This window comes from Oncorhynchus clarkii, chromosome 21 (genome assembly GCF_045791955.1).
Source record: "Oncorhynchus clarkii lewisi isolate Uvic-CL-2024 chromosome 21, UVic_Ocla_1.0, whole genome shotgun sequence".
In the NCBI taxonomy this organism is placed as follows: domain Eukaryota; kingdom Metazoa; phylum Chordata; class Actinopteri; order Salmoniformes; family Salmonidae; genus Oncorhynchus; species Oncorhynchus clarkii.
The window spans coordinates 26,512,996-26,529,898 of NC_092167.1; the positions used below are offsets into that span (position 1 = coordinate 26,512,996).

A 16,903-nucleotide genomic window follows, 5' to 3' on the forward strand; every position below is an offset into this window, starting at 1 on the left:
TCTGAATGTGGTCATACCAGTGAAACATTTCAGCTTGTTCATCTAAATATATATATATATATATAACATAACTAGGGGGCATAACTCACTATTGGCTTCAGCGTCAAGATATAGGAAGTAAACAGAAAACAGTCCTCAATGAGAAACGCATGGCATATATAACAAACCAATGTGTGTTATTACAGGGGAATTAGACAGCGAAAAGTATGGCAACTGTGACCCTATACCTGTTTTGACCTTTGGCACCAACAGTTCAGTTACATTGACATCTTTAATAAAGCCTATGGGACCAAGAGTATGCTAAAACCAGTATTGTCCATTTCAACTCCATGTCCCCCAAATATTTAACAATAAAGTAACCCTTGGCAATTAAGTTTCATTCAGCGCTAACCAGTACCAAACTTATTAGCACATATATTTGTTCAAAATAAAAACATGAAACAGTTCTGTTGAGTCATCAACAGTTTGACAATATCCTTCCTTTGACACGAAAAGTTACTTTGACATCCTTTCATTTGACCCATCTTGACAGTTGGGAAGAAAATGACTGCATATGGCTTTAGCAACAACAGGACACCATCGAGAGCAATGGACATTATGATAGAGGAAACACAAATTGTGACATCAACTGTCAGAATGATCCTATTCTGAAATCAAACATTGTTTCCACAGGATGGAGGTGTGTGTGTCTACACGTTAATGCGCGTGGGTGGGTGGGTGTGTGTGTGTGGGTGTGTGTGTAACATGCTTTGTGTGTGTAATTTAGTGTGCGTGCGAATCCGTCAACATTTAAGGACACACTGAGGATGAAGAAGAAACTGTTTTTACAAGAGACACAAATAAAGTAGAGAGAGGGATTAAAAACACTTTACAACAGTTCTCCAGTGGCTCTCCATGGACAAATAGACATAAGAAGAGGTTGAGGGTTAGGCTGGTGGTAGGATGGTGGTTGTGAGGATGAGTGTAGAGGGCTATCCTTAATGTTTATACTCAGTCTGATTGCATGTGGTAAAGGCTTCTCCGTGTCTGAAACAGCTCCCTTGGGTAACATACAAGTAAGTGCTTTTCTTCGCTACCTAACAGTCAAGGATGGCAAGCGAGCAGGGACAAACGGTACTGTGTGACTTTGGTTCCACCGGTTTGATCGATATCAGTAACGGTGAGAAAGTTGGAGAATTAAAATAAAGATTTCTAGAAACCGCTCCAATTAGTGACCTGTCGCCTAAGAAAGGTAGAGACCAGCTCACAAAGAAATGGTTTATTAACAGCTTGCGTGCAAACACACGTGCTTCGAGATAGAAAAACTGAATCTAAACACCTACATCTTCCTACCTGTGTGGATGCAACCAAAGAGAGTGGGATGCAACTTTAACCTACAGATCTTTTTCAATCCAAACCTTTTTTTTCTGCCTATGGCTAGATCCCCTCTTCTCCATCCCTCTTTTACTCTGTGACAAATTGCTCAATATCAGCTTATTAGCAACATAAATACAGTCCCAGTAACAGGGCCTAGGCTACCCATGTACACCAACGACCAGAGAACGTAACAGAAGACAAACTAACCCAACAAAGAAACTTCATAATGTAGGAGGCATACACTGGTCCTAAGTGCAATAAACTTAGGACCTCTAACCCCTGACCCCGTCGACTGAAAACGACCTACACATTCAAGTTTTAGGTAGTTTTAAACCCAGTAATGGGCTTTGGGTGTTTCTTTTTTTAATATACACTATTTATATTTTTTTTCAGGAGGGGGGCTGTTTCAGACAGAGATGCGCCTTTATTATGACATATCCCCTCCGTGCTCTAGCCTTCCACCCTTCTCATCTCCCGGGTTGATCCTCCCTTTCTTTTTCTTCTCTCTTCCTCTCATATTTGGTGTTGGTTGGTTTTCCTTCTGTCTGTCCTTTCGTCTGTCTGTCATTCCTTCGTTCATTCATTCATTCGTTCATTTAGTCTTCGGTGGTTCGCTCGGCGTGCGTTTTTGCCATCGCTTTCGGCACTCTGCTCCCCCCCATGAGATTACATGAACTGCATCTGAAAGAGAGAGTCAGAAATAAAGACAGACTACAGGGTTTAACACAAAGAAGACTAGTCAAAGAGGAAGTAAAGGTTGGGCAGGCATTTGGGTTGTACCTGAACTATATGGATGGGGCCAATCTGAACTAAATGGTTTGGGGGGGGATGGTTTCCTTGGTGACAGAGGTTTGTGGGGTTTAAAGGGGTAATAGGGATGTGGTATTATGGTGTACGGTGGTAGGGCTGTAGAAATGGTGCGTGGTTACCTGGGCTCCAGGCATGGGAGCGAAGGGATTGGTGGGTCTGAGTACAGGCTGGTTGTACATCATGGGCTGGGGGGCCATCAACTGTACACTCCCCATCTGACCCATTTGAGGGGGGACCTGAGAGAGGGAGAAACATTTTTCCAGTACTCAAGTATGTTGTCTCTTTGTTGGTTACACTTCTTTTTTTTGACTGCTAGACCACAGTAATTATTCTAGGACAATACATCTAGGTTATACACGTGATGTTGAATGTGTCTTGTTGCGTGTGAGCACTGACCATTCCATACATAGGCACTTGCGGCGTCGTCATTGGGAATGTCATAGGAGCTGGAGCCTGTTAGAGAGAGACCTGATTAGCAACTCACAAATAGTGCAGCGGAGAGGCTAAAAGGGGAGTCTATACAGCGGAGGTGGTAATGAAATCACCGATGCTCATGGACACCATCACATTCACAACTACAGATAAACAACATGCGTGGAAGTGAGGTTGTAAAAATCAAATTGACTAGAGCAGTGTTATTTTAACAAATTAGCCTAGTGCAGTATTTTATCAGTTAAGCACCTAATGAGAACAGTAGTGTGCCTCTCCCTGGTATAAATAAACACTAGTCTCTAAAGGCAGGTGGCAGTAAGGTGAGGAAATCACTTCAACTACAAGTACAGGGAGGAGGGAAAAAACCCTCTTATCTTTAAAAACAAAACAACAAGTAGGGGAGGAATGCAGGAGGGAGGGAGAGAGCGCACGAAGCTGATACTGACCCGGTGAGTACACTCCCCCTCATGGATTCAAAACAAATGGACCGATTTAAGAAATATGGTGGAAACTTCCTTCAGCCATGCTTGCACCAATCAAATGCCATAAAATGCATGAGGAGTGAGAGTACACTTCACAATGAGTCTACACTTCTGGGTAGAGGATCGTAATAAAGACCAGAAGTTGCTCCAAACAGACTAGATAGGCACTGGGTGAAAAGTAGTGCACTCTAGAGAATAGGCTGCCATTTCGGACATACGCTACTACTTACATAACTGGCATAGAACATCCCATTCTGCATGGCAAGGACGCACAAAGTGCAAGAGAGAGAGAGAGGCAATGAGGAAGGTGAATTAAATGCAGCAGAAACAGGACGAGAGGAATGAGGATGACAACGCAAAGAACAGAAGATAATTACAGTGAAGAGAACGAGACAGAAAAAGACAGAGGGGAGGACAGGAGGGAGGAAGAGATGAAGCCAGGGGTTAGTGACAGATTTCCACAGTCAGTCAGTATTGTGGAAGAGATCGGGACGACAATCATCCATTGGCAAGCTCAGCACTCAGTCTTGACTAGCGCGCGCGCACACACTCAGTCTTGACTAGCGCGCGCGCACACACACTCAGTCTTGACTAGAGCATATCTATTTTACTGGACATAATCTCAAAACAGGTTACATAATACACAAACACACACTACCACTCACCATGTGTTGTACAGGCATGGGTGCAGGGGCCATGGGAGCAGGGTTCCAGGCCGTGGTGCTAGTCATGGTCTTGCTCTGCCAGTTGTGTCCCCCAGTTAGCTTCTTCTCTCCAGGCTGACTCCACTGCATGTCTGGCCTGAACAACGGAGCACACAACGACAAAATGCACCGTGCAAAAACACCACACTCGTTAATCAACTGTTACCATGGATATTATGCAGGAGTGGACGTGTTTGACTATACTTGTGAGGACTTCTGGTCCCCACAAGAATAGTAAACGAACAAGATTTGTCCAACTTGGGACATTGTTGGTCCCCACAAGGTCAATGCTATTTCTAAATGGGGTTTAGGGTTACGGTTAGAATTAGGTTTAGAAGCTAGGGTTAAGGTTTCAGTAAAACAGGATTTTGAATGATACTGAATTGTGTGGCCCCACAAGGTTAGTTATACAAGCCTGCATGTGTTTTTGAAAAGCGTGTTAAAAATAAAATATATTATTACAATATTGTAGCTCGAGCTCTTCACTAGGTCTCAATGTGTCTTGTTACAGGTAAAAATCCTGCAGATTTGAATGATGCGGGCAAGTTATTTTAGTTTACATTTATTTTTCAACAGATTTGAGCAGCACAGAAGCTTTTCATCATTGGCTGGGCTTTGTGTCGGCTCGCCCTAGTACAGTAGAGTGGGATGGCAGTCTGCCATAAAGTCTATCGTCTAGGGAAAACCCTGCAGTCAGTCTGTTCCATTGTTGATACAACACATTGTTTTGTCATTAAAAACACGAGTATAACTTCCATTCACTAGATACTTATTCAAGTTTATTTTAGTTTTGTTTCTCATGTCTTGAAGTAGACTGTTTTGAGCAGGGGCTATCTGAGACTGGAGAACTTTAGGATGCAAGCCCGCCAAAGCATTCTATTGTCTAGGGAAAATGCTGAAGTAGTCTGGCACTACATCACTTCCCAACTCAGAGACCCACACACGCATGCAGACACACATCACAACTCCTACACTTACTTCTTGGCTGGGGCTCCTCCGAACTGCAGATCTGAGGACGAGAGAGAGCGAGGGATGGTGAGACAGAAAGAGGAGAGCAAGAGAAAGAAAGGGAACAAGGAAGTGAGTATGAGAAAGAAGAGAGCAAAAGCATCAGAGGGTTTGAAAAAAGTGAGCGAGCCTATCTAAAAGACAGTGAGACAGGCAGACAGAACGAGAGAGCCGGCCAGCCCTGGGAGGGGGTAGTGAAGGCTGTTAAACATACAGTAGACTGAGACCTGTGCCTCCCTACTGGGTTCCTCTCTCTGTGTGTCCTCTCCCTTCCCGCCAATGGCTCTCAGGCAAGAGCTCTGGCAGATAGGCCATCCGCTACCATTAGCCTGGTCCAAATGTTTCTATTGACATCTCTACCACTAGCAGACATTCACTAGAGGACAAGACCACGGGTGAGAGAAGAGGGAGGGAGAAATAGTCACATGAGAAGTAAGGAGAAAGCACAAAGCGAAAGAAACCAAAACAAATGGAGGAAGCAGAGGGGAGAAAGAGGCGGGAACAGACAGATGTGAGGATACAAAAGAACAATGTATGTTGTCTATACAGTACTCACTGCCAACGAGGTTGGCAAGGGACGAGTCAAGGTCATTGGGCAGCAGCTTGCCTCCTGGGTGCCCTGGATGGGGATGACCAGGGTGGTGCAGGGCCATGGGAGGAGCCTGGTTGTGGCTGGGCACTGTGGGCTTCAGCAGGTCCCCTAGAGCGTCAAACCCTGGAGGAAAGATACAGGGAGACATAGATTTAATGACATTATTCATACACAAAGCATGGTCAAGTATCACACACAGATGGGATATGAGCTTAAAAGAAAAGCAGCGCACATGCAGGAAAGATTTGACTCAAGCAAGAGAAAAGAGGACTTGGGAGGCAAGATCAGGCTGTGGGATCACAAACCATCTGTTCAGTATCATGACACGTACAGAAAATAAAAAGGATGTGTTCCCTTTTATTTCTACGCTCAGGGCTCAGTAGCTGTGTCCCGTCTATACACCATATTTCTAGGCTGAGCAGCGGTATTTGTGTTGTGCTGGATTTACATTGCCTTCAGAAATAATTCATATCCCTTGAAAGAATTCAGTTTTGTTTGCTTTACAGCCTGAACTCAAAATGGATTAAATAGATTTTTCTCCCCCTCACCCATTTACACATATAGCCAATAACAAAGTAAAACATGTTTGACATTTTTGCACTATTCACAACCCTGAGTCAATACTTTGTAGAAGCAACATTGGCTGCGATTAGAGCTTTGAGTCGTCTTGGGTATGTCTGCATAAGCTCTGCACATCTGGATTTGTGGATTTCCTCCCCTTCTTCCTTACAGATTACCTCAAGCTCTGTTAAGTTAGATGGGGAGCAATCTAAGTCTTTCCACAGATGTTCAATGGGATTCAAGTCTGGGCTTTGGCTGGGCCACTCAAGGACTTTCGCATTCTTGTTCTGAAGCCATTTCAGCGTTGCTTTGGCTGTATGCTTGGGGTCATTGTCCTGTTGGAAAGTAAATCTTCACCCTAGTCTAAGGTCATAAGCACTATGAAGCAGGTTCTTATCAAAGACTTGGCTATATTTGGTTCCATTCATTGTTCTCTTGATCCATACTAGTCTCTGCCACCGAAAAGCATCCCCATAGCGTGATGCTGCCACCCCCATGCTTCACGGTAGGGATGGTGTTAAACATAGCACTTTGTATTCAGGCCAAATAGTTCAATTTTTGTATCATCATCAGACCACAGACTCTTCTGCCAATCCAGTCTTTCACATGCCTTTTTGCAAACTCCAGGCGTGCCGTCATGTGCCTTTTTCTCAGGGGTGACTTCTATCTGGCCACTCTCCCATAAAGCCCAGATTGGTGAAGTGCTGTAGAGACCTTCTGGCAGGTTCTCCCATCTAAGCCAAGGAACTCTGTAGTTGTCAGAGAGGTCGTTGGGTTCTTGGTCACCTCCCTGACCAAGGATGTTCTTGCCTGGTTGTTCAGTTTGTGCCTAGAGGCTGTCCGACCAGCCTGGGTAGTTCTGTATTTTACCCCATTCCCCAATGCTCGTGGAAGCTTTTAACATTCAAGAAGTTGTTTTAAACCCTTCCTCAGATATATGCCTCATCACAATTCTCACCCAGAGCTCTACGGATAGTTACCTGAACTTCATGGTATAGTTTCTGCTCTGACATGCACTGTCAATTGTGGGACCTTATACAGGTGTTTCCTTCAAAATCCAAACCATTTAATTGACCACAGGTGGACTCCAATCTTGTTGTAGTGACATCTCAAGGATGATTAGAGGTAATTGGAGGCACCTGAGATCAATTTGGAGTGTCATAGCAAAGGGGTGTCAATAATTAAATATTTCTGTATTTCATTTAATACATTTGCAAAAAAATTATTGTGGGGTATTGTGTGTAGATGGGTTAGAAAATATATTTAATTCATTTTGAATTCAGTCTAACAACAATGTGGAATAAGTCATCAGGTATGAATACTTCCTGAAGGCACTGTAGTTCCTTGTGGCTGACATGTTTACAGTCTAACCAGACACCTAGGTATTTGTAGTTGTCCACATATTCTGTCATTATGCTGACGGATTATATTAATTCCATATCTAGACTAAAACAGTAGATGTGCCCTGTCTACTCCTTCAGTTTCTAGTCGGCCTCAGTAGCAGAATTATGAGAAATGGGTGTTTGTTCCATTCCTTCCATTTCTAGGCTCAGCAGCAGTAGCTATATTTGTGTTATGATGGATTTATGTGCTTGCGGTGTCATGTTGAGTCATTACACTTATTGAGCCTGTACTGTAGGCTGACCGGTGCGTGTGTGGTATACTACTCTATTACTGTACAGGGCTGATTGGTCTGGTTACACTGCATGGCTCCATCCCAAATGGCACACCATTCCTTATATAGCGCACTACTTTTAACCAAGACCCACAGGCTGCCATTTGGGATGCAGTCATGGAGTATTTCACTGTGCAAACATTACATTAGTACCACAATGGTCTGTCAACAGTAATTCTAAAAATGGGAACACATTGCCCTCAACTAGGAGAGAGGTAGGAAAAGGGATGGTTGAGGGAGGGGGGAACAGAGAAGGGAGAGAGGAAAGAGACAAATAGGGGCAATCAGAGTGTGTGACAGAAGAGGAAGACCGATCGAAGGAGGGCAAGACAAAGTAGCGTGAGGGAGAAAAAAATAATTTAAAAAAAGACAAGGAGCACAACAGAGCTGCACAGACAGCTGCCACCTCCCATCACTCCTTATCCTCCCATCACAGAAAAAAAAGTGAGGAAGCGAAAACAAAAAAAGGACAAATAATATTTGTCTAAGAAGCGATGTCTAGCTTCTGGACATTGTGCTGACATAGCTATGCGTCCCAAATGTAACTCTATTCCCTATGTAGGGCACTACTTTTGACCTGAGCCCATACTACCATAGTGCACTACTTTTGACCAGAGCCCAATGGGGAATAGGGTGCCATCTGGCCATAGGCCACATTCATGAAGTAAGAACTTCCTGCTTTGCAAGCAGGAAACAGAAGGGAAGGATCAGAGACAACTAGCACACGGAGGAAGGGAGAGAGAAGGAAAGAATCAGAAAAATAGCCCACTCACCATAACATACAGATCAGAGGGCAGGAAAGAAAGAAAAATCTAGTTTTACAAAGAAAGAGGAGTTAACTATTAAGCTAATTGTTTGGAAAGGCTGAGAATGGGGGGAGTAGAGGACAGATGAGGGAAAGAGATGGAGGAGAACAGATGGAAAGGTACCACGTCAGTGCCTCCAAAGAGATGGATTGTCTGTGTAGAGTGTGGGACTGTGTGGACGACAACAAATGGATGAGTGACAGGCGATTAGGAACGGACTGAGATGACAAGCCACGCACACAGAGAGAGAAAGAGATGAGTTAAACAGATGGAATGGAGTGAGATCACAACCAGGAAATTCCTACTGAAGGCTTTAAAAACACACAAATGGAAACTGTGGTAGCAGAAACACCAGGCCTAAAGGATTAGCTGGCCCATAGCAAAAACCCAACCAGAAATCTAAACCAGAGCCTGTATCCATAAAGCATCTCAGAGTAAGATTGCTGATATGGTATATGTCCATATAATTGTGTTCATTAGGATCTAAAAAGGAAAAACTGATCCTAGATCAGTACACCTACTCTAAGACGATTTGTGGATACAGGCCTAAGCCTGAAAAGGTTGATTTACTTAGCGGGCCATTAGCAAAACCAAATCAGAGATATGACCCAGCACTAAAAGTAATTGATTATAGTTGTTATAGGGGAGCAGTAAGCTAAGCCAGAGGTTGTTTAGTAGGTTTATTTAGGGTTGTCTGTGTCCGAAATGGCACCCTATATAGTGCCCTATGGGCCCTGGTGAAAAGTAGTGTACTATAAAGGGAATAGGTTGCCATTTGGGACACAACCGTTGTGTCTCTTTACCATCGGTGGCAGGCTGTACGTCGTAATTGGCCTGTCTTCTAGCCCCGCCCCCGAAAACAGCGTCAAAATCTACACTCATGGAGGACTCAGCTGTCTCAGCAGCACCTAGGGGACAAAGGTCATAAAGGCTACATATTACTATTGTAAAGTTTCTATTCAACTTCTGGGTTGGTATCGGTGTCTGTCGAACCATATGTTCTTTAAATTAATGTTTATTGGACAAAATGTTAAACACAATATTTCAGCCGTGTCGGTGCTTCTAGCGGATGAGAAAGTCATGGCTGAATGGATGGACGATAAGTGGATGAAACAAGTGAATTAACTGATGGATGAACAAACACATGAATGACTGAAGACATGAAGAGAACTCAGAGACACATGAGCATGAATTTGTACAGTTGAAAAGCCACCTGACTTTAAAGACAGAGGCTTGTCAGAACACACGTGTTAACTGAGACTTGTGTCGTGTGTGTGACATAATACACAGCTAATCAACACTATACATCTCTGCCCCGGATCTGAACCTGAAGTTCAGGAGGTTAAGTAGATAAAAAAACTGTGTGTGTGAATTTCCATGTGTATATTGCATGCACGTGTCAAAATGTGTGTGTGACCTACCTCCCCAGGCACTGGTGGCTGTAGAGATCGAGGGAGTGCTCTGGACAGCAGGTAGGTAGGCTGGCTGCAGGTCAAATAGATCACTACTGAGGTTGGGCATGCTAGAGAGAGAGAAATAAGAGGAGACAGGGAAGAGGGAAAGAAAATCAATGAGTAAATAAATGTGATTCAAATTGCCCCTATATGCCCAAACAATCAACAACTGAAGGGTTAGTTCAGGTGAAATCTATATATTTTGGGTGGAATTTACCTTACATTGAGTTGTGCATTAAGGCCCAGTGACAGAATGCACAATAATCAATGTTATGCCACAGATAGGAGTTAGCATCATCAAAATTCATGAATGTAAACAACAAAACCAATATTCGCAAGCTGTAACCTGCTCAAAAACACTTCAAAACCAAGTTCGGTAGTTGGTGGAGTTCAATTTTCTAACATACATACTGCTGAAATAGTCGCTGGATTTGTGAGGCTACATTTCCTCATGTAGTCGCTCTGTTTCTGTAACATGGACAATAAGGTTGTATATACCATTGGGCACTCACAGGTGGCTTGATGGCACTATCAGAGCAATGGAATATACAGATATTCAGCATTCAGATATTACTAGAAAAGTAACATTCTTGCGGGGAAGAACATGGACAGGTTCTTTGTGAGTATCGACGCTACGTGTTTTTGAGGCAGTTTTGCTAACATCAGTACGCCTGTTTACATTAATGAATTTTGACAATGCTAATATGGTAACTTCTGGCTTGAGAAACAACTCACAGTAAGGGTAATTCCCCTGAAATATAGATTGCCTCAACAATCCCTTTAAGTCAACAAAACAAACTGATACCGACCCCCCCCCAAAAAAAAAAATCACAGAGAGAATCTATAATCAAAAGAATCAACATAAATCTGAATAGAATAATTGAATCATACCTTTATAACATTAGATAACCTCCTACGACCTGTAGTAACCATGTTATAACAGTAGTACCTGTTGGTGGAGGGTGCACTGAATAACTCCATGCCTTGATTGGTGTTGTGGTGGTTGTTGTTGACACTGCCCATAGACTGTGTACTGGGGGAGGCAGATGGAGTGGACATGCCAATCTCCTTCAGACGCTGGTCCTGGAGAAACACAGAAAAACACTCACACAGTTACCCAACTGGGTACGACTGAGGGATTTATGCTTGACACAGACTGAGCAGCGTCAGACTGAGCAGGCTCCAAATCAGTCTTGGGGCGCTGCAGCGTTTGTTCCAGGTTCGTTGTTTAAACTCGTCCGTTTTTGTTGCTTTGCTTTTAGTAGTTTAATAGTGTTTTATGTTGCATCGGATTACTGATTAAGCTACGGTAGAGGGACATGAAGTGCGTACAGTGGATAATTCTCCTACTTGGATGACTTTTGCGGGTACCTGAAACAGCAAGCGAATCTACGAAAAAGTCGGCGGCACCACACATCCGCAACTGCAGAAACTAAATATTTTACAATGTAATAACTCACGTTCGGGAGAACCGATCAAAGGGGACATACCTGCAGAGATCGTGAGACACAACAACCTGGGTGAAGGACTACTAAGAAGGAAAAGGAAAAGGGGAAAGGCGTTGTGCTGCAGAGGAACAAAAACAAAGACTACGCTTCTAACTACCCTGCTCTCCATGTTCCAATCGCTTAAGGGGAAAATGGACGAATTACGGACAAACTCACGGTATCGATATGAATACAGGGAGGCCTGTGTGATGGCCTTCTCTGAAACTTGGCTGTTGGAGCCGGTGCCCGACTGAAGTCACCCCTGACAGATTCTCGATCACTCGTATGGACAGAGACAGTGAAGCTACTGGTAAGGAGCACGGAGGTGGAGTCTGTTCTGCTAAATGAAAGATGGTGTAAAACTATGATTGGCAGGAAAAAAATATGCACCCCTGTTATAGAGCTGTTGTCAGTGTCACTACGCCCCTTCTACCTCCCGCGTGAATTCCCCCAGCTTTTTCTGACAGTTGTTTATATCCATCCAAGAGCAAACAGTGTCAAAGCAGCTGACATTTTTAACCTCGATCAAGAGCTTGATGCTGTATGTGACTTGTCTAACAAGGAAAAATACGATTAATGTCACGGCTAGGTCCCCAAAGCATATTCATCCTTGGCCAGACCTCCACTGCATGGATCAGATCATAACACTGTTTTTCTACGACCAACTTATAGACAGTTACTCAAAAGGGAGACAGACGGTGGTGGAAAAACAAATACAGGTGTGGGACAATGACAGTATTGATCAATTGCAGTGATGCTTTGTTTGTACCACCAGGAGTGTATTTGAAGAACCATCAGCTGACCTGAACGAGAGGACTAACGTAATATCTGGCTATATTGAATTGTGTTCATTTGGTGAGCCCAAAAAAAAAACATGTAAGATATTTCCAAACAACAAACCATTGGTGACCAAAGAATCGAAAGTGGTGCTTAATAGGAAGAAACAAGTGTTTGCCTCCAGGAACAGAGAGAGGGGAACAAAGAGATTAAAAAAAGGCGAGATGCCAGTACAGAGATAAGGTGGAGATAATGTTACAGGGAGACTCTCGGTCTGCCTGGTTGGGCATTAAGAATATGGCAAACACCACCTTCAAAAAGGTAGGCAACGCATCGATCCCTGCCTGGACGAGAGGGTGTGCCTCTACAGCCAATGAACTAAACAAGTTCTTCACCCGCTTTGAAACAGGGGTTGCCACCACTCCCCTGGCCTGTCTGGAGGAGGATGTCATGGCAACCAAGAGCACGCTTGTCATCGATGAGGAAGTTGTACAATTTTTTGTACATATTGGCCTAGGCTATGCCTATATGCTACATCATTTACCACCTGAGGAAGTAGGAACTTACTCGATTGCCAACTCTAAATACGATATTGTTGCTAGATAGCCATGCAATTGATCTGACAGCAAATTGAATGTCCTACAAAAAAACTTTCCATTGGTAGGCCTGTATAGGCTACTTGATGTATTCGCCGCAAATGGCACGCTCCGCTCCGTTGGCAGAGCATCTCAATTACATACGACGTTTATAAAGTAGTTTTATTTCTCACATAAAGCTGATACTCTTGTTTAAGAACAGTAACAATAGTCGTTTTAAAAACTGTCTTTCCCGCAATTACATTTAAAAATGTTGCTCAACTATCCGTATGCCATGTGCAAAGAGGGTAACGGGAGTGAGAGCCAGGAGCGAAACGGACAGAGCAGATACATTTATTGCAGGAAGCAGGTTAATGCATTACTGTTGACCAAATAATGGTTTTAGAACAAAAAAATCTGCAGGAACGTTATGTAGCCTAATCCCCGACATTGCTTTGGTAAGAAGGCAATGTCAGTGTCGGTAATTTCCTGTTTATGGTCCCAGCTCTAGTTAGTGTTGTCTATAAAATTTTAAGCTGCCTTGTTCTTTCCTCGGGCAACGGCCTGAACCACACTGGTACACGCACATGACGTGCAAACACAGAGGTACACGTGGTTGGACAGCTCTCTAACATCTTGAAAGTGTGCCTAGAGTATTGTTTGATGTTCAATTGTTCTTTTTGTGGTCGGGGTGGCAACAATTAAACACAAAAATAACAGAAACACTAGTCATCAACGTCGCTTTTTTTATACTTTTGAAAACAGAAATTAAGACATTTTAAGACTTTAAATCAGAAATGAATGTAAGACTTTAAGGACCCGCGGACACCCTGTTTTCAGGCAGTTAAATCTGAATAGGCCACGGGTATAATGTAGGGCTCCCGAGTGGCGCAGTGGTCTAAGGCACTGCTTCTCAGTGCTTGAGGCGTCACTGCAGACACCCTGGTTCAAATCCAGTCTATCACAACCGGCCATGATTGGGAGTCCCATAGGGCGGCGCACAATTGGCCCAGCGTCGTCCGGGTTAGCCGGTGTAGGCCGTCATAGTAAATAAGAATTTGTTCTTAAAACTGACTTGCCAAGTTAAATAAAAGGTAAGTAAAACATGTAAATGTAATTTTGTGCAGAAGTGTAATTTGTTGTAATGATGTAGTAACATATTTAACTCCCTGTCCACCAGTGTAGTGGTGGTTAGTGTAGCTGTGTAAAATTATGCATCGGTGTAGTATCATTTCATGTATTAGTGTAATGGTGTGTTACCTGTACCTTGAGGGCCTGCAGTCTGGCCTGCTCCTCCTCTAAGGCCTGCTGTCTCTCCTTCTCGTCCATGCGGCTGAATGACATGCCTGTATTGGACAGAGACGACACCGCACTGGACAGGGTGGACGCTCTATGGAGAGGACAGAGGCAAGAACAGAGGTATTAGGAGGGTCTTTCCTATGTGTGCTTCTTAAACAAGTTTTACGATAACGTATATCACCAAGTGTTCATTGTCTCGCCAGTCCAGTACCTTGTATCAGCAGTGAGTTCCTTGGTCTTTTTCCCCTCCAGAGAGGCTAGGTGCTGCTCCAGAGCCTCCAGGAGACTACTAGGAGCCTGGAAGGAGGAGAAGCAGAGAAAACAGAAGAGGGGGTGAGAGACAGAACCAGCTCTTCCTCTCTTTCACATGACATGACGCACTCATTCACGTCACACATAAATAAACGAACGCACACACGGTTGTTAGTCCCAGAGGTCTACCCACAATGCATCAAATACCTAGAATAGAACTACGTCTTCGAACCAAATGGCACTATATAGGGAATAGGTTGCTCGGTATTAGTAGGTTAATAATAACAAGTTTCAGCAAACAGAAAAACGAGGAGAGAACAGAGGGGAAGGAAGGTAGCAGAGGAGGTTGAGAAACATGCACATAAACCCTGTTCTGTCCTGTCTGGTTTGTGCCAACATATAAACATCCTGAGAGGGCATAGCCTAGTGGGCAAGGCTGGCGCTTTGGCTTTCACTAAGGGTGCGTCCCAAATGGCACCCTACGCACTACAAGTAGTGCACTAGATAGAGATTTGGGTGCTATTTGAGACACATTCCAAGAGAAAATTCATTCAAATGGCACCTTATTCCCCGTGTGGTGCAGCACTTTTGACCTACGGTGACATCAAGGCGAACAATCAATGCGGCTGTGGTCAAAAGTAGACCATCTTTAGATTGTTTAGAGACCAAATCAGACATCAATAATATTAGCACACACACACACACTATTCTATTCCCTCTTACAAAGAAAGCACAGAAGTTAAAAACAGACTGAGCATGGAACTCTGACTGAACCCTGTACGTATTCCCTAAACATTCCACTCGACACACAGAGGAAAGAAAGTGAGATAGAGCGAGAACAAAAGAGCAAAGTAAAAGAAAGAGGGAATAGTTTCTTTTCCCCCTTTTTGATCGCTAGTTATCCCCCGACAATCTTTCAAAACAAGATGTGCTTTGAAGTTTGAAGACAGAAATCTTTTCAAGTCATAGCTACAACTACGATGATGCATTCATGTAATAATCAGGGGGTCAAATATAGTTTAAATGAATATGTTAAAAATCCCTAAAATGCTTTCTTTATCATAGGCCTGTCTGTCTGTCTGAATGGTGGGAGGAGGAGAATACGTTTCTCATAATTAATTCATATGGTTGACCTTTCTCCCCCCCTCCCCGGGCCAAAGTGTGTCTGCACTCATGCATGTCTACGTGTGCGCACGTGCGTGTAGGAAGGGACAAGGCTACATGCGTGCGTGTGAGGGGGCGAGGGCTACATGCAAACCCGGGTGGGTAGGTCAAGATGTCAGAGAACACAAGCTATGGCGAGTCAACCATTTGTAAAACTCTGTGTATACTGTATGGGGAGGGGAGATGCAGTATAGTTTCAAGTTTGAATGTTACGTGCACAGTGAAATGCCTTTAGTGGGAGGGATGCTAGGGTTAAAAGCATTACAGTAAGTAACCCACCACCTACAATGCATGATCCTTTAATGGTCTGTGGAGGAGAATGATAAAGGAACTATTTTAAATGGTATACTGGGAATGGGAATTATGTATCACTCAAAATCCAATATTTCAGTTTGCATCACTATCAAGCTTGGTGCCTTAAGTTATTGGTATTTATATAGCCAGTTAAATACTTTCTTTACAAGTGCCTATTTGGGCCTACAGTGTAAATAATAATTTGAAAAATAAATACTAAATCAATTGAACCAACAGATTCATAGGGAAAGTATAAGACAGGGTAACTTGTTAAGAGTTTGAAAAAGAGAAAAATGAGTGAATGATTGAGTACAGAGAAAAGAGCGAGAAAGAGCAAGAGCAAGTGAGACCGAAGGAGAGAGGGAGCGAATATGTACAGTAAGAGAGAGGCTGACGGCTGTAACATGAACGAATGGACGGCTAGATGGATGAAAGCATGTTGGTGGAGCCAGAAGAGGAGAGAGATGAAAAATGTACACTGACCTGTGAGAGATCGGGGATATCACCCTGATCTATTCCAACTTGCTGTGGTCACAAAGACCGAACGAAAACCAAACAAACGGGCCAACGGAAAAAACAACGGGGAAAAGAAAATAAATAAATAAAAGGAATCATTACTCCCATGCAGTGACTACTGTGGGTGAGTCCAAATAACCTCTCGTTCTTCCTGAAGTGTGCACTCGTACACCACTCCTCAAAAATATATAAGCATTAGATTGGTGTAGGCATGGGCTGAAGGGTGTTTCCATATACCAGTCATTTCCTTTCAAATCCATAAAGGGAATCGAACAAGTGCACACTTAATGAGAAAGAACAGATTATTGGGACACAACCTCTAAACAACTGAAATAAACAAGGGTCTATATCAAAAATGCTGACAACCGGATCGATGAATATGATTGGACAATGTTGAGTATGTCTCATGAGTGACCAATGAGAGACGAGACATGGTGTGGGTGTGGCAAATTAATGGCAAGCAATTGAACAGACATTTAAAAAGCCCCAAAAACATTGAAATAACGTGAAGCTTGAGGCCAAAACATTGGAACAGTGAAAGTGTACACCAATTGCACAGCCTTAAAATGTCATTTAAAAAATTTTATTACATTTGATGATTTCTTTACCGATCTACACAAGAAAAATAACATTTTCCAATTTAATAAAAAATAAGATGT

General features: G+C 43.2%; 1 protein-coding gene across 12 annotated transcripts in view; it reads right to left on the bottom strand.

The window, feature by feature from the left end:
- Positions 1-1,861: 1,861 nt before the first annotated feature.
- The window catches only part of LOC139378800 (phosphatidylinositol-binding clathrin assembly protein), a 50,565-nt gene continuing 35,523 nt past the window's right edge, over positions 1,862-16,903 (bottom strand). Inside the window, exons 8-20 of one of the 12 annotated variants that reach the window (XR_011628331.1) lie at positions 16,212-16,253; positions 15,721-15,741; positions 14,230-14,315; positions 13,986-14,109; positions 10,830-10,963; positions 9,848-9,948; positions 9,230-9,334; positions 5,349-5,507; positions 4,763-4,793; positions 3,734-3,881; positions 2,563-2,634; positions 2,286-2,402; positions 1,862-2,037 (exon numbers count right to left, since the gene is read on the bottom strand). Coding sequence is in view for 11 of the 12 variants with exons in the window: in XM_071121307.1 (XP_070977408.1) it covers positions 2,023-2,037; positions 2,286-2,402; positions 2,563-2,619; positions 3,746-3,881; positions 4,763-4,793; positions 5,349-5,507; positions 9,230-9,334; positions 9,848-9,948; positions 10,830-10,963; positions 13,980-14,109; positions 14,230-14,315; positions 15,721-15,741; positions 16,212-16,253 (1,134 nt within the window). In the remaining variant the exon portion in view is untranslated. Of the gene's footprint in view, positions 2,038-2,285; positions 2,403-2,562; positions 2,635-3,733; positions 3,882-4,762; positions 4,794-5,348; positions 5,508-9,229; positions 9,335-9,847; positions 9,949-10,829; positions 10,964-13,979; positions 14,110-14,229; positions 14,316-15,720; positions 15,742-16,211; positions 16,254-16,903 lie in introns of all 12 variants that reach the window. The other 11 variants (XM_071121308.1, XM_071121307.1, XM_071121310.1 and 8 more) reach the window with 11 other exon arrangements.